This window comes from Crocodylus siamensis, chromosome 4 (genome assembly GCF_052110815.1).
Source record: "Crocodylus siamensis isolate JL-2025a chromosome 4, ASM5211081v1, whole genome shotgun sequence".
In the NCBI taxonomy this organism is placed as follows: Eukaryota; Metazoa; Chordata; order Crocodylia; family Crocodylidae; genus Crocodylus; species Crocodylus siamensis.
The window spans coordinates 120,930,569-120,958,121 of NC_143398.1; the positions used below are offsets into that span (position 1 = coordinate 120,930,569).

Genomic DNA, 27,553 nt, shown 5'->3' on the forward strand with positions numbered 1-27,553 from the left:
CCAGGAGTTTGTATCCATTGGTCCTGGTCTTCCCCAAGGGTGACCTAGTCACCAGTTGTTCACTGATCTCCTAATGCACTCCTCTGATATGTTGGTAAACCACTATCAAGTCCCCTCTCAACGTTCTCCTCTTTAGGCTAAAGAAGCCCAGGTCCCTCAGCTTTTCCTCATATGGCTTGCCTTCCAAGTCCCTGATCATACGGGTGGCCCTTCTCTGAACCCTCTCAAGTTTTTCCACATCCTTATTGAAGTGTGGCACCCAGAACTGGATGCAGTACTCCAACTGCGGTCTCACCTGTGCTGGGTACAGCGGGAGTATCACTTCATTAGTTTTACATGAGATGCATTGGTTGATGCATCCCAGCATGTTATATGCCCTGCTGACCACCACTTTGCACTGATGGCTCATATTCATGCAGTGGTCAATCATTAGCCCTAGGTCCCTTTTAGCCATGGTGCAGGCCAGGCTGTATGTATGTTGAGGGTCATAGGAGACTACTAGAGGGTGCACAGGGGTGCACATGCCCCCCTGACAGGGCCAGTGCTCCCCCGATGGCTGATACTGATGTTGTCAGCAGGGCTGGTGCCTGCACTAACAGGGCTACTGCCAGTGGCGGCTTCTGCGGGTGCCCCTCCAGATTCAGGAGACACCAGTCACTCATGCTGAGGGTTATTTGCCCCCAAATGGAGCACCTTACATTTGGAAGTGTTAAACTTCATCTGGTTCCTTTCTGCCCAACTCTCTAACCTGTCCAGGTCTGCCTGTATCAGCAGCCTATCTTCTGGCATGGCCACTCTGCCCCATAACTTGGTGTCACCCATGAACTTGGCCAGCAAGCTTTTCACTCCCCCATCCAAAATCATTGATAAAGATGGTGAAGCACTCGTCCAAGCACAGAACACTGAGGGACACCACTGGCCACTTTGCTCTAGGACGACATGGATCCATTCATGAGAACTCTCTGGGTCCTACCCAGTAGCCAGTTTCCCACCCACTGAACCACCAAGCAGCTGAGCCCACAATCTTCCAGTTTTCCAGTTGTCTTCCAGTTTTCTGATAGTGTTTGAGGTGAGGAGGGGAAGAGGGAGGGAGCTATTCCTGCTGATAGGTCTGCACCTACTTCCAACATTTGTGGAACCCAGGGAAAATCCATATTCAGAAACAATGAGCCTGACCTCTTTGAAACTAGCCTTCAAGTACTTAAAAGCTGCTTTTAAATCCCCCTCAGTCTTCTCCTCCTCTTACCAGATAAACGCAGTTTCCTCAGCCTCTGCTCAGGAGTCATGTACCCCAGCCCCCTCACCATTTTTGTTGCCCACCACTAGATTCTCCCCAAATTATCCACATCCTTTCTGTAGTGAACATGGTACTCCTGATGTGACCTCACTAGTGCAAAATAGCGGGGAATAATTACTTCCCTTGATCTCCTGGCAATGCTCCTACTATTGCAGCCCAATATGCTGTTAGCCTTCTTAGCAACAAGTGCACACTGCAGACTCATATCCAGCTAATTGTCCATTGTAACCCCCAGGTCCTTTTCTGCAGTACTGCGGCTTAGGCAACTAGTCCCCAGGCTGTAGCAGTGCATGGGATTCTTCCATCCTAAGTGCAGGACTTTGCACTTATCCTTTCTGATTCTCATGACTTTTCTTTTGGCCCAATCCTCCAATTTGTCTAAGTCACTCTGAATCCTAGCCCTACCCTCCTGCATATCTACCACTCCCCCTACTACAAGGCTAGCCCTTATAAATACAAGCACTACCCTGCTGCAGTGTTTTTTACTCTGCAACACTACATGTGTAGACACTGACATGGCTGCCTAAGGTACAAGGGTGCTTGTAGCAGGGCACTAAGGTGCCTGCTACTGATAATGGTAACATGGGCTTAGCTGCCACTCAATAGGGCAGCACAGGTGTGAGTTGCTAAAGTAACCGATTGTGTCAGCTGGCCGGAAGGGGGCAGGGCCTGGCCTTTATAAACAGAGGATGCTGAGGCCAGAGTTCAGTTCCCCTCTGGCAGCCTAAGGAGCAAAAGTGAGCAGGGCAGTGTTGTGTGTCAGTGTGCAGATACCGGGTGGAGAGGACCCTGACAGGGATGAGAGAAGGTTAGCCAGGTTGGCTTAAGATTTACGTTGTAGCCGAGGGGCTTTGAGTTTCTGTTTTTTGGTTGATAGTTGTAATTACAAACTTGAGGACCGGGTGAGGCTGTAGGGGTGGAAGAGGCCTCAAGGGAGCTCCCCAGTAGAAGGGGGGTCCCTAGCGCCACAGGGGCGCTGTGTTGTGGGGTGTCCCGACCCCGACCCCAGTGTCGGCAACTAGCGGGACAGGCCCAGTGGGGAATAGGCCCAGGAAGGTGGGTCTGGGGGCCACGTAAGGCTGAGGCCGCCTGAGCCCCAATCTTGGGAAGCCCAAGTCAGGCGTAGAAGGCCCCAGCGCGGGCGGGAGCGCGAGGAGCACAGGCATAGAAGGCCCCAGCGCAGGCGGGAGCGCGAGAAGCGCAGGTGTAGAAGGCCCCAGCGCGGGCGGGAGCGCGACAAGCGCAGGCGTAGAAGGCCCCAGCGTGGGCAAGAAGCGTGAGCAAGGGCCTCAGTGTGGGCGCGGGAAGCACGGGACACAGGCCCCGGTTGGGGGCGAGGGTGCGGGAAGCGCGAGGCACAGGCCCCAGTGGGGCACTATCTATGGGTGAGAGGCCCCGGGAGGGGGCGAGGATAGTGAGCAAGACCCCAGGAGGGGGCACGGATAGGGCGTAGAGTCCCGGCATCGTAAGGCGGGCACCATGCCACAGCGGGCAGGAAGGCAGCCTCCCATTAATAATATAAGATCAAAGACGTGGCGGGCGAGATAGAGGGTGCATTCAAGACCCAAGCTGGCACGGGTAGGTAGGGCACTGGGGTAGGTCACGGCACCCCTGGAGGCCATCCTGCCACAGTGCTTCAGTGTGGGGGCTGCCTGCTGGCTAGACCCTCACTGGAGCACACTCATGCCCCAGCCAGCCCCTCTGCAGCATGCTGAGCTGAGTTGAAGCAACTCTGGTCTGGCAAGCTAACCCCATGGACCTCCTGCCATCTGGGATTGCTCCAACCCAGCTCAGTGTTTTGGGGTCCTGGGCACATGTTCAAATGGCATGCACAGAAGCAGTAAACTCTAGTGCAATAAGCATTAATTGCACATGCAGACACACCCAAGAAACAAAGTTTTTAGAACATAACAGTTAAGAAAAAAATTCTTTAAAATTCTGGATTAAATGAAATCACCTGAGGAAAAAAAATATGCTTATGCTTTCATGTTTTATAAAATTCAAGTACATTTTAAAATAAAAATGGCATGTCAAATTGAAAAATTGAAACATTCAATTAAGAAAATGTCTCCATGAAAAACTTTCTTTTTGTTTTTAATTCCTTAGAGTAACAGTAAGATTTATAGCATTTACCAAAATTATTTGATCAAACCCAAACTGCATTTTTCATTGAAAAAATTAGCTGAAAATTTCCCACCACACCAATTATCAGCTAATTTACTAAATGAAGGACTATAGAGAAGTTTGGTAGTATTGTAGGCAAATAATTATTCTCTACTTAAGGTTAAAATAAATTAAGAAATCCTTTATAAAAAACCTTCTTTAAATTCAAAACCAGAAGGGAAAGTAACAAAAAGTTTCCTTTTTTACTTTTAGACTGAAAAGTAGTGAAACATACCAATTAGAAAGATGGCATTTGACAGGGATACATTGAATTGCTGTTCCATAAACTTTGGCTCATAAGTTCCCAAAGCAACCATAAAATTGTACTGAAAAATAATGAGGAGCAAGAACACCAGGAAGGTTGGATTGCCCAGCAGTTTCTTCAAGGTTGGTAGGAAATCTGTAGGGGAAAAAACGGTTTATGTCAGATCTCTCGCTAAACATGATGTACACATAAGGAAAACTGGGTATGTCTACATGTTCATTAATGTGCCCTAGTTACTGCAGTATATACAGTAACTAGGGCACATTAATGAACATGTAACTTGCACTACTGTGTAGCATCACCAGTGGGGGTGAGAGGGGATATTGATGCTTACTGCGCAGTAGCCAAATAACACTGAGCAGTAACATATTAGCATGGTTTTTGAATGGCACACTAATTCACAGTGTTATTAGGCTACTGCATAGTTAGTGTCTTGTATACATGTGCCCACTGTGTCTGTATTGAATATATAAACCCGATTAAACTAATGATCATATTGCGAGGTCACTTTTTTCTCACTTTTACACTGAAGACTGTCAAAAGGCATTTTTAATAAAGAACTTCCCACTTTTACTTTTCCATGCTTGATTTAGGGTAAGTGTTTAAAAATTATATATCAATGTGACAATACTATATCACATTGATAAAAGGATTAAGAATATTATAACTGAAAGAAATTGGAACGGAAATGTTTTATTCTACTTTTTCCATTTCCATTCTAGCCTCAGTTTTTCATTTTCCATTCTAACCTCAGTTGGCCTCATTACTATTTAGGGAGCATGCACCTTGTTGTAGGTTATTGCTGAGAGATTTAAAAACACAATTGAAAGTACTGGGACCTGAACAGTTTCAACCTGTGTACTTAATGACACTTTTGTGCTCTTGAAAATTTCCTTCTTAAAGTTTGTGATGCCTGTTAAATTAGTGGAGCATAATTTTATTGACTTCAGTTAAATGCAGCCAACAGAAAAGTTGACCTTTGTTTTATTTTTTCACCTTGGGATAAAAATACCAAGTATTCTCCTCCCTCCCTGCCCCCAAGTTCCCCTCACCCACAAAACATAAGAAAGACAGATCTCAAATATATTTACTAGGGCTGTGCAAACCAGCACCATTTCATTTCAACTTCTGTTTCACCACCAAGTTTCAAGGAGATAGGTGCAGAGGTTTCTGGGAAACTGCACCTCAAACTGTTCAAAGCAAAACTCCTGACACATGCTAGCAGCGTCAGCCTCCTCTCATCCAGTGCACAGATCCGGGTGCCTGCACCCCTGGGAGGGCTGTGGGGCCATGCCAGACTCCTCCTGCGGGGTCTGGGCCCCCTGATCTGCATGCCAGATTTCAGGAGGCTGCCACTGCTGCCTGGGACCAGCACTGGCAGGAAGATTGATGCTACTGCCAATCCCAGGTGACAGTGGCAGACTCCTGTCATCTGGTACACAGATCCAGGGGCTTGCATCCCCAGGAGAAGTCCAGCACAGCCCGGCAGCCTTCCTAGGGATGCAGGCCCCCAGATCTGCACATCAGATGCAAAGACACTGCCTCTGCCACCTGGGACTGGCACTGAAGCCAAGTAAGCCTGGCTTCAAAACACAAAGCATTTCAAAACTTTCAAAATGTTTTGAGTGCCCTTGTTTCATTTTGAAGCTGTCTCAAAGCCTTTTGTTTCATTTAGATTTTGCTGTTTCATGCTCAAAACATGTCGAAACAGCTTCGAAACAAAACACCTGGTGAAATTTCACACAGCCCTAATATTTACAATATCATTCTCAAGAGCAGAGAACCATTTTAAAGAAGTAAGAAACTGAATACAGATAGTATGGAGAATGGGCACATGCTGTAATATTTTGCCTTTCTTTATTAGATTTTTACAAGGGTTGCCATGTTCCTCTCACATTCCTATTTATTCCAGTCTGTGAATCTATTGTAAGTCACCAAATCACCACCCGTAAATGGCTACTAACCACCTAATCAGCTAAGGAATTAAGTATCACCAGTCTGAAACATGCTTACCCCAGACATGTATTGAAGGTACTCTCTGGTGAATCAGAGCTATGAAACCTTTATAACTCCGAACTTTCTGCCCTCCTTTTAAAAGTTTGATTATGTGAATTCTATAAAAGGCCTAAATCAGATTTACAGTCTAACTGCTAGCTGAAAAGCAGGCAAGGCTAGAATGCAAATCCAAGCATTTTAACTGTGGCATACTCTGTGTGTGTGTGTGTGTGTGCGCGCGTGTGGAAATGTTTGCCTTCAGACAGGGGTAAATTGTTAAATCGGCTCAAATCTGTGTGAAACTGTAATTAGAGGTGCTCAGAAATAAAATTTCTACTTCTGGGGAAATTAAAACATTCCAAATTTATTTTCTTCAGAATGAAAATTAAATTGTGAAGTTTATCATAAGTTGAAAATTCTGAAGGGTTTGATTATTAAAACAAGAAAATCCTGCTATTGAAAATCCTGTTTTTTAATCATAATCATCTATTATATATGACATATATATATATATTTAATCATCTATTATATATGACAACAAAACATAATGTAAAACCTAAGATTAAAGGGTTGGAAATAAACATTTCAACTTTACTGAAAACAATTTTTTTTAATTATTATTCCCCTCCCCCCCCAAATTAAAATAAAATAGAAAATTTCCCACTAACAAATGAACAAATTTCCATTGGAAAAAGCTAATTTGTAACTTTTTTTTATTACTTTTATATATAGGAGTTGAATAGAGAGAGTACAAACAATAATATTCCCTCAGCTAATGGACAGTTTCTTTGTCCTCATGTGGTAAAGAACTAAAATTATCATAAATTTTACTTTCATGAGCCAAAGATTTTGGCCTATACATTCTTCAGGCTGAATGCAGATAGTGCACCTGGCAAAATGATGTCTCTGTCTAGTCAGCTGTGAATTGCTACAGTTGGTATCAACATAACAACTATTCAAACACAAATCGGTTACAGATGATATCTAATTCCTTATTTCAAATGCCTGTGAATCCCAGGTGTTAAAAAAAATTGTATTCTTAACTATAACTGTCAGAATACCCTGCCTAGATTGTGTGAGTTCTACTATTTCCAGCTGGTTGGAATGCCAGGCTTGTGCAAGGAAGAGTTAACTTATTGTGGCTCTAACAATACAGACTCTATTACTATTGTAGCAGAAGAATTTTTCTTTTTAGCTAATTTTATAAGGGGTCTGTCAATAAAACGTATCTATTTGTTCTATTCCTGATGACTGCCCTGAAGACAAGGTGGCCATGATGAACTCAACAGCTTTTTAACTATATTGTTTAATCTGCAGGTGCTTGCATGGTGAACAAGTCCATCACCCCCCATTGCAAATGGAAACAAGGTATGGGCACAAGTAAGGTAAAGCATTAGGGACTGTAAAACCTTTGTATCTAAGACCTCTAATGTCTCCACCCTCTTACAGGTGACCAGATTAAAAAAGGGTAGAGTCTGAGCAGAGGAAAAACATTTTTGAGGAAGCATATCATGGGGCTAATTCTGACTTTGTTTAAATCATCAGTAACTCCACCAAAGTCAATGCAACTTGGCAGCATAATAAGGTGCTATCAACTGAGAACTAGAATGGACACTTTCAGAGCTAAAAGTAACACCCTGATCTAATAATCCTCAGGGGCCACATCTACATGAGATGCTGACTGCACAGTAATCCAAGACTAATATGCAGTAGCACTGCATGGCAGAAACAATGCTACTAGGCAGTAATCTTGGGCTACTGTGCAATCAGTAGCACAAAAAAGCCATTCGTTGGCACTACTGTGCAATAACACAGGTTACAGAGCTGTCATTTAATACTTGTTTATACACATCCTAAATGACTGCACAATAGTGACTGGACAGTCAGCATTTCATACAGATTTAACCAAGTAGTAGAAGTCATAACTTCTCTGTGGATCACCAGGAAAAGGAACATGAAGTACAATCTCTCTAGTGGATATCACTGTCCTACATAGGAAGACTACTATTTACCATTTCCACTGCAGCCCAGTGGAAATTGCAGGGGCTGTACAAACAGAATCAATACATGAATGTATACGACAAGAAATATACTGTCACCTTTTACTGCCTTTGAGAACTTTAACTTTGGCTGAATTTGGGGCTCTACTGCAGAGTAATCAACTTGAGCAGTTACAGATGATATATTCAGCTCTTTTGTATTTCTTTTTTCTTCTTCTTTTGGTAAGGAATAAGGTAAGAACCAGAAAGGCAATGAAGATAGGAAGTTGGCTATTCCACATATTAAGAATCCAATCCACCAGGCACCAACCCAACGAGTATCCTTAGGATTTATGGTTAGGCTATCTTTAAAAAAAAAAAGAGAGAGAGGCGGAAAGAGAGAAAGATCACACAATGGATTTTATTCTCTTAGTTCATTGAAATATATTATATATTTTAGTAAACAAAGTAATTACAATTCATTTTAATGAATATTTATAGCCGACATTTAAACATTTACAATTAATAGAACCATATTCCATAGGAGACTTAAGTCAATGGAGGAACACACTGTGCATCCAAGAATTAGAAATTCCTGTCTTTCTGTTCAAGGACCAATATACCCCTCTGCATTTTTTTACAACTTTTCCTTTCTGTTGTCTGCCATTGCAGCATTTTCCTATGGGGGCAGGAGACAGCAAAAAGGAAAAAGGGGGAAAAAAACAAAACAGTCTCTCTTAAGGCTAGGTACAAAAGTTACACATAAACTGGTTTAAGTGACTGGAAACTGGTTTAAACCTGTAACAGAACAGAAGTTCAGTGCACATGAATCACCTTCAAAATGGCTGAAACCAGTTTAACATAAACCTGATTGGATGTAGTATCAGATCTAAGTGATTTAGATTAAACCAGTTTAAGGAACTTCTGTTCCAGATCCCTTCCTGTCTTAAGTTAACTTATCATCCCCTTGCATGCCAGAATGCTTTGCAGCCCTAGGCTGTGTTGTCTGCTCCCATGAAACAGGGACGCACCCCCACCCCAAGCTGTCACAGAGCTGAGGCACTAAAGCCTCTTCTCCCTAGCCTGCTTTGTGCCTGAGCCTGTCAGCCCAGCAGGAGGTAGGGGTGGGGTAGGGGAAGGGACCCCCAGCCACCCTAGCCCCACTCTGTACAGGAAGAGGAGGAAAACCCTTCTGGTGGGGGCTTTCTGCTCCCCCCATTGCAGACTAGTGAGCTGGGCTGGGATTAACTCAGGACCACCCTCCCCCTCAGCCTCCTAGAGAAGGGGGGAACGCACCCCTCCCTGCTCCCACCTGGCACTCACTACCCCAGATCTTCCAGGTGGGGGGGTTAGCCTCCCACTAAGGAGCTCCCCACTCTCCAGATTGGAGCTTCACTGGGATTGGTTCAGCCCTGCCCTCTTCTCAGCTGTCCACCTCCAAAAAGCAGGAGGATAGAAACCAGGGTGGAAATGCACTCCCCTGTCTTCCCAGAACAGGAGGAAAGCACCCACCAGGGGAGCTTTTCACCCCCCTGCAGCTCAAGCTGGGCTGGAATCACCCCAGCCCTGTCAGTTCCCCAGCCACCCACCTCCAAGCAGATGGCTGAGGAGGGAGTGGGGCTGGGGCAATCCCAAGCTGCAGGGAGGTGAAAAGCCCTCTGGTGGGTGCTTTCCCAACTGCATGGAGCAGACCTCAGCTTGAGGGGCTGGTGGGGGGGTATGTTCCCCACCCTCACACACATCTCAAGAGGCAGAAGGCTAGCTGGGGAGGAGGTAGGTCTGGGGTGATCCTAGCCCAGCTCAAGCTGTGGAGAAGTTAAAAGTCCCCCAGCGCTTTTCCTCTGTGCCAAGCAAAGCCCAGCTGGGGTGCTGGTACTGGTGCCGGGGGAGTGCATTCCCAGCCCTACACCTTCCCTCCCAGCCTCTCAGATGTGGAAGACTGGGGAAGGGGCAGGGCTGAGATGATCCCAGCCTGGATTCGAGCTGCTGGGAGTGGAGCAGAAGAAAAGACCCCCAATGGGGGCTTCACCCCACAGGCCCTACCTGCCAATCATACCTGGGCTGCCACTGAACTGGGTTCAGCAGCCTTGGGCACCTTGGTCATGTGGGTTGGTGCACTTGAGCTTGTGTTCTGGGCCAGTGCTGTGTTTTCCCTGTCTTGGCGACCCGAATACTGAACATCAGTTCAGTTTGTTATTGATTCAATCTACACAGCTTTGAAAACACTGTGAAGAATGAATCAATTTTGTGCCAGGTTTTTTAAACCTTCATACTTAGCTCTAATGGAGCTCAAAGCTCGCCTCAAAATTTGAAATGAGTCATGAGATTTGGGCAATAAAATATCCATCTTTGTCCATTTCTCCATGACCTGGAGAACCACCAAAGTTTTGGAAGGTACTACATGTTTGTTTAATACAGTTCCACCACTTCTCGCTCTCTTCATTTCTAGAGGTTTCTAGCTTATAAATAACTCTAACAGCAATAATATTTGTTACTGAAACAGTAACAGCTTTTGAAAAGCACCCTTTTTAGAATAGCTATGTGAAAACAGTTTATGAATACATATTGAATAGCTGAGTCACTTATCAACTAATGTGTTATCAACTAATGCCTCATTCCTGTTTCTTACCCAGATCCACAATTCCAATGTCAACCCACAGGCTGGCACAGAAAGCTCCAAGCAGATAGCCAAGGGTAGGTCCAACCATTCCAGTTGTTCTTACCATGCCTGTAACAGGAGAAAAATATGACAATGTAGTAACTTTTACACTGCATGTGGAAAAGCATAACAATTATTCTGCAAATAACACCCATGCCTATAACATGCCCATATCCATGTCAGAAGTATACATTTTAGAAATTCTGCTTAAAAAATTAAAGCCAGATCCTGCTTTCTGCAATGTAATAGCAGACTTTTCCACTCCTGTGGAGCCCCACTGAAGTTGATATGGCTTCGTATGAACGTACACATAATATACCTGGCAGGATCAGGGGCTATGATATAATACAGGAAAAGAGGAGTGTGTGTGACAGTGATTTTAAAATAAAACATGTTTGCTTTTTTCAGCTGTACACAGTTGTATTGTTCAGCTAACAATATAACTAATAAGTGTATAGTTTTCTACACATTGCACGGGCCACGATTACATTTACAAGAGGTAGCATGAAGTTAATGTAACCATTGGATACACAACTTTCCCTATACTGTATATTCATGCCATAAATTTAAATAAGAGTACCTTGTTTGTGCTTATGTCCTTTCATAATTCAGAGCACACTATGGATATAGGTGTTATATAAGTAAAGAGATACAGATTTAGAAAAGGAGAATAGATCTCAGTGACTACCTATAATAGGCAGAATTAAGATACCTGTATTTGAGTGTAGGTCATCATAAATGCAAGGGAATATGAGAAAAAGAAAAACCAGCAGCTAATGCAGCTGCTGCAAAAGTCAGCTAGTAGAGAAACAAGAAGGCAAGGGATTAAGTTATGACTCTGAAGTCAGTAGGAATTGTGCTATTGACTTCACTAAGTCAAATTTCTCCCCAGGTCTCTGCTCACAAACTAAACAGCCAACAGAGGCCATGGACAAATGTTACATTTGTAGTGCTCCAAATGCCTTCAAAGTGCCACACAGTTCAAGCAGACATTTGCCCCTGTATTGATACAAAAACAGCAGAAGCACCACAAAAAAGTACCTGAATGAAAGAGGAACTTCTCTGGGCTACATTTTATAACACTATATGCAATATTTATGCAATGCACTGCTCACCACAATCCCCCAGTGCTCTCCTCTGTGTGTGTGTGTGTGTGTGTGTGCGTGTGTGTGTGTGTGTGCGCGCGCGCACGCGTATCTGCCAGTGCTGGGGCTGCAGCAGGGTGAAGAGGTTCTTTGGGGGCAGCAGGGAGCTGCATGGGCTGCAAGGCTGGAGGGGGTAGAGAGCATCAGCAGGGCTAGTGGAGGGGAGGGCATGGGGTTGTGGGTCAGGGTATCAGCAAGGAGCTGCGGTTTGGGAGTGAGGGGCACCAGCATGGTCTTGGGGGTGGGATACTGTGGGTTGGGAGTGAGGGGCAGGGGCAGGGCATGGGCATATCACTGCCACCCACCCCCCACAATCATATACCCCTCTCCTCCCACAGGTGTCCTCTTTTCGGAAATACAGTAACCCTAAGGTTAGTCCATGAGTAGATGAGGGACAGAGGAGGATGAAATGCAAGAAGCAGCAGATGGCCACGGTTTAGTACAAGCCTGAAAGGCCCACACAGCATCTTGCTGAAATATTTTTAACTGAAATATAATGCAATATGGTTTTACTGATTAGTTAAAAATATTTCAGAGGCAATTCCTACAGCCTTTGTAAGGTTTCCCCTTCTCTTTATGCTGATCTTTAGTTGCAAGGAATCGAATGGGGATAAAACTCTATAAAGTTTGTGAGTGATTTGGGTTTCAAAAACCCATTGTGAGACTACCTGCCCAGATCATTCAGCTGCAGGGGCAACACGTAGGGGGTGCGCACAGGTGCACGTGCACCCCCGAGTGTGGCGGTGCACCCCCTGTAAAAAGGTGCTGCTGACATCGCTGGTGGCATCTGCTGGTGGTCCACGGTTCCCACAGGCCACTGCCAATGCTGCCACTGGCGTCTGCACGTGGTCAGTGACGCTTGGTCAGTGCTCGCCACTACACCCCTCCCCACCACCGACAGCACCAGCGGTGGCTATGGGAGCTCCCCCGCTTACTGCCACCATGCTCCTGCCACTCCCACCACTGCTGCCATGCTCCCGCCGCCACTGTGCCCCTCCAACCACAGGGGGCATGCACCGCTTATGTTCAGCTACATTGAAACTTATACCCTGAAGTAATTTCTTTATTTTATTATCAATGCGACAAAGAATCTCTGACCAAATGAATATAAGAGGCTGTCTGACCAGGCACACTTGGCATTATCATCCCTTTGCTTTACATCAGAAAATGTGGAGATATTGTTTCAAGGTGTCTGGCTAAACTGACAAGTGTACAGTTTTATGCATTTAATACAGTGATTGTTCAGCTAATGATCAAAAGTGTCCATCGTGAAACAGTATGCTCTCACAGGGGTGGATCCAATATTTGGCAAAGGGAAAGTGCAGGAGCAGCCACCTGTGCTTCAGAGGTGGCTGCACCCTTGCTTTCCACTCCCTCCTCCCAGCAACCCACCGATGCAAACAGACTACACCACAGGAGCCTCTGGGGACTTTTTTACAGTCCTGCAAACACATGTGAATTCCTTACTTCTTGTCAGTGCTCAAATGCACATCCCTTTCCTCTCCTTTCTCCCCCTCACCCGCCAGCCTGCTGCTACTGCTTCCCTCACTGTCCCAAGGATGGCACAAATTTCAAAGCCACTCCTACCCTCTCCAGCTCAGCTACATTGTGGCTGAGTAGCTTTGAAGCTTCCTCCACCCCCAGGACAGTAAGAAAAGCAACAGTTGCAGATATGGAAATGGGAGAAGGGAGAGAGAGGGGAGAGGGCATGCCTTTGAGCACAAAGGGGAAGGGGGGAAGATTCTTACCTGATTGGGAATTTTAAAAATTCCCAAGAGGCTCCTTCAGTGTGGTCCAGTTCAAAAGGGGGTGGGGTGCAGGCACACCACTGCACTCCCTTGGATCTACCCAATTCCATGCTGCTGTCACCAAGTAGAATTTGGTGTAGTTCATTGAAAAACCAGGCCCTTTGCATTTAATCCTGTCCCCAGGGAAGTTGATCACAAAAATCCCATCAACTTCAAATAGGCCACGATCTCATTCTCTATGTAATTATTTATGTCAGCTTTTACTCAACTTCAATATGAAAGGTTTCACCCAAAGATATAAGATCTCTTAATAATCTTCTAAAAATGCAATAGGTAATAAACAGAATATCTATATATTAACTATCTAATGTGTAATATAAACATTAGGGCTGTGTGAAGCTTTGGTCACTGATCTGATTTGGTGGAGATTCAGCCCAATTCAGTGGCCAAATCCACATCGAATCAGGAGACCCTTTAATGTTTCTGAATTGAATCGGAACCCTCTGAATTGATTCAGAGAGATTCAGAAAGATTTGATAATTTGGACATAGACACAGCTTTAAATGTTTTTTCTACATACCTCGAGGTATGAGGCGCAGCTTGTGAATGCTGCGATGGTGGGGCAGATGGAGCATCCCACAGGAATATGCTCCCCACCCCACCCCAGCTGTGTGCTCAGCAGCGAAACTGGAAGTACTTCTGGTCCATATCCTGGTCCACTGCTGAGCGTGTGGGTGTCCCATCCTCCCCACCCCAGCACCCTCCCAGTGCAGCTGGCCAGCTGAGCAGGGGTTAAGGATCAAGCCCTGCCAGCTGGTCAGGTGGCAGGAAAGAGAAGGCCAGAACCATCTAAACCTCAAGTGGAGAAAGCCAGAGAGGCAGCAGAAAGAGAGACTCCTGATGATTATGGAGCAGCTGCAGCAGCCTCCTTGGGAAGAATATGCCATGCTGTGAGACAGAAGCATAATCATATGTAAGTGGGCACTTTGTCTCTCTTTTTTTTTTTCATTATATGGGCATAGGGGGCCCATGGTTTACATTTAATGTTGAAATGCTGGTGGTTTGTGGCTAAGGCTGTAGGGGAGAAGGAGGCCTCATTAGTGCCAAGGGGTGCCATGATAGAGGGCTCAAGAAGCCCTGCTGCACTAGGGGTACAGCACTAGGGTCATGAGCCCAAAGTCACTTGAAGGGAAGATAGGAGCCTAGTGGGTGGACTTACATGAAAGGCTCTAACTACAGAAAAGGGCAAAGCCAGAGAGGGCTGGCACAGCCTGGCACCACAGGGGCACAGTGTAGACGGACCAGTAGACCTGGTGTTGTGGACAGCATGGAATGGAGGGCCTTGAGCCTGAATGAGTTAGAGAGCTAGAGCCTCAGAGTCAAGCCCTGCTTAGTGGGTTTTGACTGACAGGCCTAGCTAGAGAGGGAGGAGGTAAGCCCACAGCAGCTGAGACCCCAACATAAAGAGAAATTTGTAAAACATCTGTGAGGCACGGGGCATGTCAAAGGGAGGTAGGAGCATGCATTTTGCCATTAAGGCAACAGCTCATTATCCTACAGGTGGTGAGCCTGGAGCCTGTCTGGGAACCTGTAGGTCAGCCTCCCTCTTTTATTTTTTAGAACCAAGTAAGATCAAGTCATGGCAGGAAAGTAAAAGGAGGCGGGTGGGGGAGAGCTGATCCCCAGAGAAGGAAAATTCAGCAAGACTTGATGAGGACACACACACCGGCCTATACATAAAAAAAAAAAAAAAAAATGCAGCCAAAACGGCACCCTGTCACACCGATCCATATACCCTGAGTTGCACTGAACAGTATCTTGTTCCTCAAGAGTACCCATTGATGGCAATGTGACTTTTATGGAATAAGGTACTGCTCATAAAACATGAGGGTGTCAGCACCAGTCAATCTGTTACTGCATAAAAGAAAGACTGTAATAAAACATAACATGACAGGCAAATGTATCTATTCTATGATGCGTACAAAAACCAATGTTTTTGTGCCTCTGACTGCTTTTGGTTACATTTTATAATAATTATCACACTATCTTAAAGGAAAAGAGTGGGATAGGGGAAAAGGGGTGGGGGTGGGGGATTTGCTTCCTGTTTCTGTTGTATGCACCTATGATCTCTCACCATTCATTTTGTAGAGCAGGATACTCATCTTGTAGTTCTAAAGCCACCTGTAGCTTTTCGTGGCCCACTTAGACCACTCACAGTTTCTGTACTTACAAGCAGCAAACTCATCCATGCTGAAAGAGCCATTGGGAATAAGGAACGCATGGAACATCTTTAGCATTCCTTGCTTATCTTCATAGTGTCAGGAATGCAGACTATAGCTGGTGGAATATATTTTATGCTTAAATTTTGGTACAGAAGTGCTAATGAAAAGAATTTGAGTGATTACCTATGTAAAATGCTGAGTTTTCTTCTTTGGCAAAATCATCAATATATGAAATCCCCAGTGGTATAACTGGTGCTTCCCCAATTCCACGTAATAGATTTCCCATGAGTACAAACATCCACAGATAGGAATTTGCTGTTTTCTTACATTCTGCGAGAAATCAACATATACATTTTTTTAAAACAGAGCTTTCAGAAACACCACTTTGCAATGCAAATTGAAATAGTGCCCTTTAAACATCCATTATGGATTTCATTCCCATTTTTTTTTCCTTCCACCTCTTTTACTCCTTCTGGAAGTATAACCTTAGACTGAATGTAGAAAACCATCTCCTGAAGACTTTTTTTCTGGACAAAAATCATTAGTGTTCTGCTACAATATCACCCATTGTGATACCATAACAAGTGTCTTTATGCCTCAGTGAAATTCCCACAATAATTTTTGGGAAAGGGGAGCAACCTTGCAAGCAGGATGACCTAGTAAGGGACCTGATTGTGATTATTCGTGAAAGTAGTCAGACAGAAATCAAGGGCATTTGAACATGTAATGAACATAAAGCATGATTCTTTACTTAATTGTGGCCATTGATACATGTTCTTTCCAAGTCAGTAGTAGAAACACAAAAAGTTGCATATGCAGGTAAACAATGGGAAACACTAATCTGGCTAACTTTTACACATACAACCAGATCTAATAAAGAACTTAGACACCTACAAATTCAGTGCTGCAATAGCTAGCTGTGGGCATCTGGACCTAAGAATAGAATCCCAAATGCAGAGTCAAACACTTATGCTCCTAGAGAAGTATGTGTGTATAGTTAGCCACCTAAAAGAGAGAATTGCCTAGAATTAATCAATAGGAGATGCAGAGCACAGAGGTCTGTGTCAGGTTTGCAAGGGAGGTGCATCCTAGGGCTGTGTGAAGCTTCAGTAGCCAATTTGATTTGGAGGAGATTCAGCCCAATTTGGCAGCTGAATCTCCAAATCCAAATCAAATCAGGAGACCCATTAAAAGGTCCAAATTGAATTGGAAGGCTCCGAATTGATTCAGAAAAGATTCGGCACCGATTCAGAGATTCAGCCATAGACTAGGCAGCAGTCCCCAAGGACGCTGGACAAAGCTGCCTCCAGCTGGTAAGTCTTTGTGGTGGGCAGAGGGTGTGAAGGAAGGGGTGTACTGGGGGCAGATCAATGCCCCCACAGAGTGGGAGAGATTGGGGCTCTGACAAGCTGCCCAGCCAGGGCAGTGCAGAACTCAGGGAGGGGGGCTCCCGCCACTGTGTGCTTCCATGTGCTGCCAGTCCAGGAGGGCATGGGAGCAGGCATGTGCCCCCAGATTTGTGTGGGCTGGGCTGGGCTATGCTCTGGGAGGCTAGCCCAGCTGCCCACCACCAGGCTGCACTCCACGGAGCAGGTCAAGCCAAGGCTGTGCTCTAGGTGGCTAGCCCCAGCCACAGCCTGGAGCGCAGCACTGGCTCCGCCTGCCCCACAGAGCACAGTGGAGAGGGGAGGTCTATGGGGGGGGACTGCAGCCACCCTAAAATTACCCATAGCCCCTGCTGCCAGCCCTGCCCTGCTGCTTGTCACCCAGCTGGTGCAAAGCTGTGGCTTGTCCAGGAGGCACGAGGAAGCTGGAGCAGCTTCCACCACTGCACACCACTTGTCTGAGGCAGCACAGTGGCATTGTACCGCACCTCCCCACCCTGGATGGGTGAGCTGTGGGAGGGCATAGCCCCCACTCCCAGTGTCTTCCACCCAGAGTGAATTGTGCCTGCATCACACACCCCCACCTGCTGGCTCAGCTGGACAAGTGGTGGCAGGGCAGAGCCCCCGCTCCCACCAGCTTTCACTGACTGTCCAGGGTGCAGCCCAGCCCAGCCCAGCCTGCACAGATCTGGGGGCACATACCTGCTCCCATGTCCTCCTGGACCAGCAGCACATGGCAGCGCACAGTGGCGGGAGCCCTCCTCCCCAAGTCCTGCACCCCCAAGCCCTGGCTGGGCAGCTTGTCCCAGCCCCAATCCTCCTTTGCTGTTGGGGCATTGATCTGCCCCCACCCACACCCCTTTGCTCCACCACAACAGATGTACCAGCTGGAGGTAGCTGTGCCGTGTCCTCAAGGACTGCTGCCTGTTTAGTCTATGGCCAAATCTCCTGAATCAGCACCAAATCTTCAAATCTGATTAGGCCAAATCAAATCAGGACAGTGACTCAAATCACCGAATCGAATCACCGTTCCTCCAAATTGGCTGAATCTAAATTGTATTTGTAATTGCTTCGCAGAGGCCTAGTGCATTCACCCCTTCCCAGCCAGGGCCCAGTCTGATTGTCTGTATGACTGACTGTCTAAGGGCACAAAACAGATGTCACGCTTGTGCAGTAGTGTAACAAGCTAAGCTGTTGCCTAAGGTAAAACATGTGGAAGAGTGAGGTGGGGGGGAAATGCACAGATTCTGAGGATTGTGGAGGCATGAGGCATGAGTTCTGAGAGGGAGTAGGGATCAGGTTGCAGGTTCTGAAAGCAGGGGTGAAGGAGGCACAGGTCTGCGAGCAGGGGAAGGGGCACCACCCTTACACAGCTAGAAACTTCTAAACAGTCCCAACTGAATTGCTGTCATGTGCTCTGCCCACCTTCTTAAAGCAATAGTAGCTGGGAACTGTTTCAAAGTCCCTGGCATGGCAATACTGCAGGGGTGCAGACTCAATGGGTGCCCTCTTGCCCACCCCTAGTTATGTTACTGCCCTAGTGCTACCACAAAAATGTTTACAATGGCACAAGTGCATACAAACAGATGTCCTAGTGCCCAAAAATGTTGCTGTAACCAAAAGTAGTCACAATTAGCAACTCCTTAAGGCTAAGGACAGAAATTATACACAAACTGGTTTAAGTCATCAGAAGCCAGTTTAAACCTGTAACAGAACATAAGTTCAGTGCAAATAAACCAGTTTCAAAATGGCCAAAATGGGTTTAAGATAAACCTGGTTGAATGTAGTATCAGACTTAAGTAATTTGGGTCAAACCAGTTTATGGACCTTCTGTCCCAGACCCCTGGTTTATGTTAAATCAGATTTCCCCAGCATCACAGCATGCTTTTCAGCCTTGGGCTGGGCTGGGCTGTCTGCTCCAGATAACAGGGCTGGCCCCACCGCTCTCCTCCCTAACTAGAGGTCCGGCTGACTGAGAAGGAGGTGGAGACAGCAGGCACAGCAGCATCTGCTTGGCTTTCCCCTGCCCCACCCTGTCCCTGCTGCTCATTGCTCAAGAAGGAGGTGGGCATCCCCCCCTCCCTCCTTCCCCTCTCCCACAGCATGGACCCCAGCAGTACTGATCCCAGCTGGCATCTGGTCATGGTCATGCTATCCCCATGCTAGCTTAAGCTAAGAGGTATCTATGTGTGCGTGTCTCCAATTTCACTGGAACAAAGGCAGACAGAACAGTGTCCACTTAGGCCTTTTTGGAATTAATCAGCAGGCCAGCTGGTAATGTCCCTCCATTCTTCCTTACAAATGCCTTAGAAAAAGATGTTTAAGAAGAGCTTGAACAAATCAGAGAGAAGTTGGTTTTCTTGATGATCTGATAAGCTCCCTGCTGGATGCTGGCTTGCTTCAAAGGCCGCAGTTTGACAATGTTCAAGAAGGGACAGAGAGAGATGTGAGAAATGACTTGGTTTGCAATGCATGGGACCTGTGAGTGCCCTCAGTTTGCTGCAGAAAATATGAAGAAGCAGGGAGATGGATATTGAAAAGCTCAGTATCATCAATAAATGGATGCACTCCACACAAGCAGTCCTCCCTCCGCTCCCCTCCCACTGCCGCCTTTGCCTGAGAGTGCTAGCCAGGGGCTGGCAACACTCCTGCTTCTTGAATAACACACGGGAGGTGGGGGGAGAAATTCCTGGTGAAGGCTGCTTCCCTCTCCCCCTCCAGGCACACCCCAGCTGGGGACTTTGCAGGCAGGGTGGGGCATCCAGCTCAGCATGGTAGAAGGTAAGGGAGGGATCACTCTAGTGCCCCCCAGCTTCTATCCTGAGCCACTGCAGACATGTACCTTCATTTCCTGAATCAAAAGTGAACATCTATCCATTTGCAAATCAGTTCAATCTCTGTAGGTTAAACTAATCTGCAAAGACTGAATCAATTCAGACTTGGGCTTTTTGAATGTCTGTCCCTAGCCTAAATGCTTATTGTGTATGATAAGAATTCTCCTGCATGGGCATTCCTAGGGTGTGTTTACAGAGGCGCACTTGAGGAATCCCCTTGCAGAGGATTCCTGCAGCACATATCAGGCTGCCATACCCCAATTCAGGGCACAAGTCTGCAAGTGCAGGAACTATGCCCCCTACCCCCCATGGGGTATATCTCACTCCTGCACCCCAACTCAGGATATGTGGCTGCAGGTTGCCACACACCAACTTGGGGTGCACATGTGCAAGTGAGAGAACTCCTATAGTCATGGTACTTGGCGCTATTGACCAACAGGACCCGGTCCCTGAAACTCTGGAAACAGCAGAGGCCTAAGCTTGTGGAACAATGGCATCAGTGACAATGTCTGTTTATAACCTAATGTAAAATACTCAGCCTTAGGAGCAGGAATAAGAACCTAAGGGCTCCTATACACATGCAGGGAGCCTGCTCTGACGCATTGTAATTCTAGCACATCAAAGCACTTGATTAATTGAGTTTGCTGGAGCATGGAAATTTAATGTGCTCCAGCATCCTCCAGCGTCACATGTATCAGCATCCCCATACTGAAAAATGGCAGTGGGGCACTTTAAACTAAAGCTTATTTGACGAACTTTAGTTCAAAGCACCCGGCCGCCATTTTTCAGTGCAGGGATGCTGATACACATGATGCTCTTGGAACTTTTAATTAGCACAGTTCTCAGAGCTTTGCTAATTAAGATGCCCACACACACACACACACACACACACCATATAAACGCTATAAAACACCACTCTCCCAGTTGAATTCCATAACTGTGAGGCATGAACCATGATTCGGCCTTTCAAGGATCTTAGGCATTTTCTCACATTGTTTCTAAATGGAAATGGAGTTAGACAGTAGCTAAGCACCTGCTAGATACTCAGATTGGGGCACTTCTAGACATTTGCAGAAGGCATTACAGGTACATATGGAACTTTGGATCCAAAAGGGAAGTGCCTAGTGCATTTAGTTGTCCCCGGAGTTAGGTGGCCACTAAGCAGAGGCTTTGGGGATTTGAATTTTTAATGTATGCACACACCTAAAGTCCACCTATAGCCCAATTTAGACACCTAAATCTTTTTTTGGATTTGGCCTCTAACTCCATATTGTCTCTTCAAGCACCATATACATACATATTAGTGTTTCCATTATCTCCACGTGTGCATGCATTGAGGCTCCTTTAGTGATAAATAAAAATAGAAAATGAAGATAACTAAGAAAAATTTGAATTATAGAGCCTTTTCTTACCAGACTCTTTCAGCTCTTCAGCTGCTTCCATATCATCTGAAGCTGAAGGATGCAAAGATAATGTTGGGGAGCACGCTGAAAAACTTGTTGAGGAGTTGTTGACAGAAATGGATATTCTTTCATAATTATAACTGGAAAACAACTATGTAGATTATAGTTGAAATATAAAGACTTGTCCTCTACAAATACTGTATATGACCTTAGCATTCAGGAAATGTCTCTGTACATCAAGTCTCCCTTCCTATAGGTACTTGAACCACAATTTAGAGTTCACCCTAAAAAGACTAATTGATAGCTTCTGAAAGACCTCCAAAGGGGACTACAGTGCTGCCTTCACAGCTAGGGGCTGCCTACTCCTTAAGCCAGCCCTGGCCACATTAATTTTTAAAGGTAATTCTGACTATAAAATTCCAGTATTTTACTTGGATACACATTCAAATAGCTGGATGATTTGAACTAGTCTTCATTCAGAAGAGTAAAGGAGAGATGGTCTGCTGTTGATGGTGGTATGCAAGAGGGTCAATGGTTCACACATGGAAAGCACAGTTGTCCTTTACAGCATCTGTCGGTATACCTACATTGTAGTGACAGCCATAACTAACTTTGGTATGAATCATAGGCTAACCACAGCTGCCCAAGAACTCAGCATAGATTGCAAAATCTGTCTGAAAAGCAGTTGGCCTGAACTGAATTTGATGCTACAACAGCTAGAGTGCTGAGAAGCTCAGGACAGGCTTTCAGTAAATAAATCAGAGTCAATGAATAGCAAAATATCTGCCCTATAATGCTACTGATCCAATATTCAGAGGAAACTACAATTTGCAGTTCAGCTTAGTACAAATATGCTAAAAGGAATCCACTTTAATAATTCACATCCAAATGGTGCATAGTGTACCAATCAGCCATATTTACCGTCCCATTAGGAAATGAGGCATCACTGATAAAAATGTTCCAAGTGACATGATGAGACATCCAACAGCAATTACTTTTGGACGGTGAACTTTTGGTCCAAGATAACTCACCAGTATCATCACCATTAAGTTACCTGTGCCATTAGAAGATATGTAAGCAAAACTACAAAGGAATAACAGATTCAAAACATAATTATTGCTAGTAGTCCATATATTTCTACTGCCTCCATTACCAAGGCACATACTTGTATTTTGAGAAAGAGAAATGCACATACCTAGCTCAAAGCTACCTTCAATAATACCAAGAAGTGATGATGGGATTTCAAATCTCCTTTCAATTTGAGTTGATATACTTTTTACATAGCTTCCAGAAAGTCCTTTTGCAAAAAAGGAAAATGCTAGTGCCCCAAGAAATAGCTGAAGAAAAAGGGGGGAAAAGAGTTTATGAAGAACAATTTTTTTTTCTCAACACCTGAATGGTTTATTCATGTAATCTTGAGAGGCAATTCACAGATTGGATACTTTGTTCTCCCATAGTTGTTATGTAAAAAGCCTTTTTCAATAGTTTCCATTAAAGCAGAGATTGTATTTTATTATTGAGTTGACTTACAAAGACTCCTGCTTTGCTATAAAAATATTTGAATTTAATTTTGAGTATGTTCTATATTTTCATGTCCAATCTGAGAAGGGCTGTTGGACAGGTCACTATCTACCAGCTTTATTTGTGTTTTAGCCATTTTCTTGCCTGAGAACTTTCATGCATAAAACTCATGATGATGACAATAACAACAACGATGTAGCTGTTTTTTTTTCATTATTGTTACTGCTACACCATTACCACAGTACATCCTGATCTGAAACATATGAATATTCTCATTGATTTCATTAGGCTTGGGATCAAAATCCAAAGCTGTAATGTTTTCTTATCTCTCATGTATAGTGTAAAGTAGTACCATATAAATTCACTGGATCTTTATAAAACATCAAATCATCATTTTCAATATTTTAAAGTTAGTATGTGATGAGTGATATCTTTTATACCTTTAACTTTGAAAAAGTAGGATGTATTCTTTTGGGAGGAAGTGGCCCAACACTTTTGTCTTGGGAAAGTGATTTGTCTTTGATTTGGTCAGGAATGATTCTTTTTTCCATGGTTGCTCCTCTAGAGTGGAAACATATATGCCTTCCTGTCTGGAAAAAACATCAATGTGAGTTGTTATTCTGTATGTAGCACTAAAGGTATGCATGGTATTTTACAAACTGGTGAAATGGAAAGACCCTGCCTTGAGATTTACAAATGAGAGACCCTATTCTTATTCACAATTCAAGGATGTTACTGATGAACTGAGAAAGTTCAGAGGAGAGTCACCAAATTAATGTAAAGATAGAAAAACATGCCTAATAGATGCAGAATCTCACATTTTAATCTATACAGCTTATCAAACACAAGATAACTTGAAACCAGTCAATAAATATCTGTATGGGGAACAAAAAAAGTAAGTGACTTGTGGGCTAAATGTTTGCAAGATCAGAACCTAAAAAAGACAGATAATTATTACTGACAAAAGAGGAGAGAGACAACACAATAGAAGGGATATGATAGGACAAAGAAAGGTGCCTTAGGAAAAAATATAAGCTAGAAGGAGAATGCTTCTCTTCAATAAGTACTTCTCATGAAACTACATCATGCGAGGGTAATACTTGTAGCACTGTTTTAATGATGTTGCAAAAGACTTTCTTAACTAGAATGCTCTAGGCTGCATACAGACATTCATTTCTATTAGTAGGAATTTCTTACAGAAAAAATAGCCTGGAAGCTGGGGTGTACATTCGTTCCAGTCCCCTGTCTGGAGAGCTACACAGGTGAGCTCTCTAGTTAAGGTGTACTACAAGGCTATTCCCTGGGCCAACCCTGCCTTTAGGGAAGCCCATTAATTAACAGCCTGCCCTCTCTCCTGCTGGGGCACAATTTGAAGCCAGAAATGGAGTTTCCCTGACCTTGGGTCCTGGTTCCCCAGCTTTTAATAAACTACCTTTTGTGTCACCCAGCTGAATAGCACATGTGATATTTAAAGCCTGCAGGGCCTCAAACTGCGGCACAGACAGCTTCCCCAGTCCTGGCTCCTGGAGCTCTGTTATCCCTGCCCCCACCACCCAGGTGGGTAGCAGGGGCAGTATTTAAGTCTGTGGCCAGGGAACTGGGCTTGGGGACAGTCTCCCTGAGTCCAATTCCTGGCCCCTGGGGGGTTTCCAATCCCCTATCCCACCCCCACTGCTCATCCGGGTCCAGGGGTGGCAATGTGAGGCCTGGCAACCTCCCCCTGCCTCCATCTCTTCTCCAAACCAGAGAATGTCCTGGGAAAGAGGCAAGGAGTAGTCACTGGGCTGGGAGGGCAGGGGGACAGAGCAGTGGGGTAAAGCCCCCAGTCCTTCCCTAAACCAGGCAATCCCCAAATTAGGGAAGAGTCATGGAGCAGCTGTTGCTGATCCCCTTCCTTTTCAGACCAGACCAGGAGACAGGCTTACAAGCATTCCCTTTTGTGAAAAAAACTCTTTTGCAAGAGAGATCTTCTTCGTTGAGACCTGGGGGTGTTTTTTCCTTAGGAGAAATTCAGTGAATGCTTGTAGACATCTCCTTTGTACCAGGAAAACAATAATTCTCCCAATAGAAATGTAACACTTACACGGGGCCTCAGAAAGAAGAGGTGGCCTTATCTAAACAGGCTTATGTTGACAAACCAACTCTAGAGAAACCAATGGATCCAAAAGAAGACATTGAAACCTTAGCAAATAAGAAGTATGAGGGCTAAATTCTGTATGAGGGCACGACTTTCCTTGCATGAAGAGCAGGGAACTGAGACATTTAGTTTTAGCCAGGTGGGCATCATGGACTTTTCAGACATTGCTTTAGGATGAGTTGTATAAGAGATGAAAAGATAGGCATGTGCTTTTGTGGCTAGTGTTTTAGGAAAACACTGAAAATTGAGGATGATCACCCAACTCTTTAACCTATTCCTGTTTCACCTTCTTGTTCTACTTTTCCAACCAGAGTCTGATAGCTGTCTAAGGTGACTTCCATTCCTTTTCTGAATGTTCCATAAATACTCAGAAAAGCCCAGAGTCACATTTTAGCTACACAGACTCCCAAGCTTAGATGTCCAGCCTTCTGAAAATGTTGTCTTAAGTGCTACTGAGTATATCAAACAAGTTAGAATTGCAGCTCAAATCTAATAGGCATTCGCTTGATCATTGACATATTGTGTGGTCAGACATGGCCCAGAATTGATAAGACATTGGCTGAAATAGTCTTCCAAAGTAAATACATTCCATATTTACTTATCTTCTGCTGCTGATTAACTTAGGCTTGCAAAATACCTGACCCAGTTAGGCACATAGTGTTTAACTTATTATGTGATTTTCTTCTCCCTATGCGTAAGAATTCACCTTTAAATGCTAACATTAAACACTATGCAGGCATTTCCTGCTGTTCCTGGAAATCAGTAAAATATTTAGTGACTGGTGTGTAATATTACTACTGACAAACTAAGCCCTTATTTTAAGAGTAAAACAATGAAAATGCCACTAGCTCATGCTCGAATCAGTCACTAGCAAATAACTTAGTATGGTACGGTGAGGTAAAATACCCCACTGCAAGCAATATTTGTCCTTTTTTTTTAAATCTGATTTATCGCAGTTCTATTGTACTTTTTGTGAATTTAAATGCTCTCTCATAAGGTCAAGTAACAACTATACACAGGACCATGACCTACAGTGTTAAATCATTTTTTCTCCTGGAGCAGGTAAAAAACACATAAAAAGAGGGGTGGGAAATATAATAAATGCAAATGGAGTGAAACAGAGGAAGAAGAAAAAGAACTTACCTCTGCCACTTCTGCATCAGGCTGTTCTTCTCAGTGACCAATGGCTTTAGGCAAGGAGCCAAAGTAAGTTATACCCAGCAGGTTGACTTTTAAAAAAATTAGCAAATACGTTACAAAATTTTTAAACCTTGGATTTCCTTTTTACAGTACTTTCCTCAAGCCAGTGAGGCAAAAGCTTTTTGGAAGAAAGGAGATATCTGCGTGTCATAAATCTGGCATTGTGCCAACAAGAACACAAGTAGTACCAGCCTCTCCAGGAAAAAAACAAACAAACAAAAGCCTTGTTTTCTTCATTCTCTTTTTAGAGTAAATGCTAAAGCTGGATTAAGGGCCCTTACAAAGTGAAAGTTCTGCTATGCAATAGCTGTTTGGTGGCCTGCGTGAAAATAGTTTGATGAGAGTCTCAGTTTCCTAGTGTCTGTATCACAAACACTGCAGCTTGTGTTAATGGAAATTCTGAAGGGACATCTCAGCAGAGAAGCTGAGGGCTGAATTCACTATAAAGAGTTGTATCTAGAGACCATGGCATACAGATCCTTTTAGTCACAACCATGATGCAAAGACCCAGCAAAGCTGCCTTGGTTAGAATGGAATACGCAGGACTCCTAATGCATTCAGGAAAAATGCACTACGTGTTTGGAGGCTGTTACAAGTCTGTGTAAATTAGAGCAGTTAAGAGGAGCCTGGTTCTTCCAGGAGCCAAACTAGAGATGTAGGAAGCATAAAAATGGTATACAGCTCCATTTATCCCCATGGAGATAGTGCTCTGGTAGCAGTGTCACCAAGCAAAAGGAATGCAGGTTGCATGGCTCTCGTATTCATGAATACCCTGCAAATCTAACCAGTTTAAAATGTCAGCTGCCCAATCTAGGAGAGCTCATACATTGTTTTATCCACCTGTCACCGCTGTCTTCGAAGAAGCAGCTTGTGCAATAAAGCATTGTGATCTGAAAGTCAGTCCAGCCCTTATGGAAAGGCAATCAAGAAAATGCAACTGAAAGAAGAAAAGTAGTCTGCTAACTGTTGCCAGAGTCTGGAGAAAAAAAATATTTCATTTCTATTAAGAAATCATTATTCTTAAATGAGTTCCAAAGATAGTAAAAACTGTTTCCCTTTTCCATAACTTCTATATCTATTAAAGAAAAAATATCGTTCTACCTGTTGAATGTCTTCATATCAGCTATCAGTTCTTTGCAACAAGATCTGGATTTCTGAAACTAGGAAAACTCCAAAATGCTCTTGCTTATAAGTATAATCAAAACTACAGATTTTATATCAACAGATGAGAGGCTTGCTAGTGGTTCATCTGAGTCAGAGAAATACTGGACAGTTTACTATTTAATCCTGAAAACTAAATTAAGTTGTAAAAGAGTTTATAAGATTTGAGTGGGCATTTTTATCAGAAGCTTAATAGTTAACTGCAGATAATCTATTCATTTATTATGTTCACAGCTTTGATGGAGTTTTATTTTTACAATCCATTACAGATTATAGTATGATGATTATAGTTCTATTTATTTATAATATTTGATTATTTGCTTTGCTTGATATTTTTTCTTGAATTTATCTTCACTGAGGTGATTTAGTTTATTGTGTGTTCTGTGATCCAATATTTGTTTTGTGTAACCAAATCAGACTGCAACTTATTTCTTCTATG

The 27,553-nt window shown here is 44.2% G+C and overlaps 1 protein-coding gene across 6 annotated transcripts in view; it reads right to left on the bottom strand.

Annotated features, from left to right (window-relative positions):
• LOC149866415 (solute carrier organic anion transporter family member 1C1-like) overlaps nt 1-27,192 on the bottom strand; it is a 72,731-nt gene extending 45,539 nt beyond the window's left edge. For 3 of the 6 annotated variants that reach the window (XR_016441871.1, XM_090043572.1, XM_090043569.1), the window contains exons 1-9: nt 27,055-27,192; nt 25,897-25,982; nt 23,057-23,206; nt 22,017-22,432; nt 21,105-21,235; nt 15,657-15,803; nt 10,329-10,427; nt 7,820-8,065; nt 3,696-3,860 (exon numbers count right to left, since the gene is read on the bottom strand). Coding sequence is in view for 5 of the 6 variants with exons in the window: in XM_090043572.1 (XP_089899698.1) it covers nt 3,696-3,860; nt 7,820-8,065; nt 10,329-10,427; nt 15,657-15,803; nt 21,105-21,235; nt 22,017-22,432; nt 23,057-23,167 (1,315 nt within the window). In the remaining variant the exon portion in view is untranslated. Of the gene's footprint in view, nt 1-3,695; nt 3,861-7,819; nt 8,066-10,328; nt 10,428-15,656; nt 15,804-21,104; nt 21,236-22,016; nt 22,433-23,056; nt 23,207-25,896; nt 26,034-27,054 lie in introns of those variants that run through there. The other 3 variants (XM_090043573.1, XM_090043571.1, XM_090043570.1) reach the window with 3 other exon arrangements.
• Nucleotides 27,193-27,553: the final 361 nt, after the last annotated feature.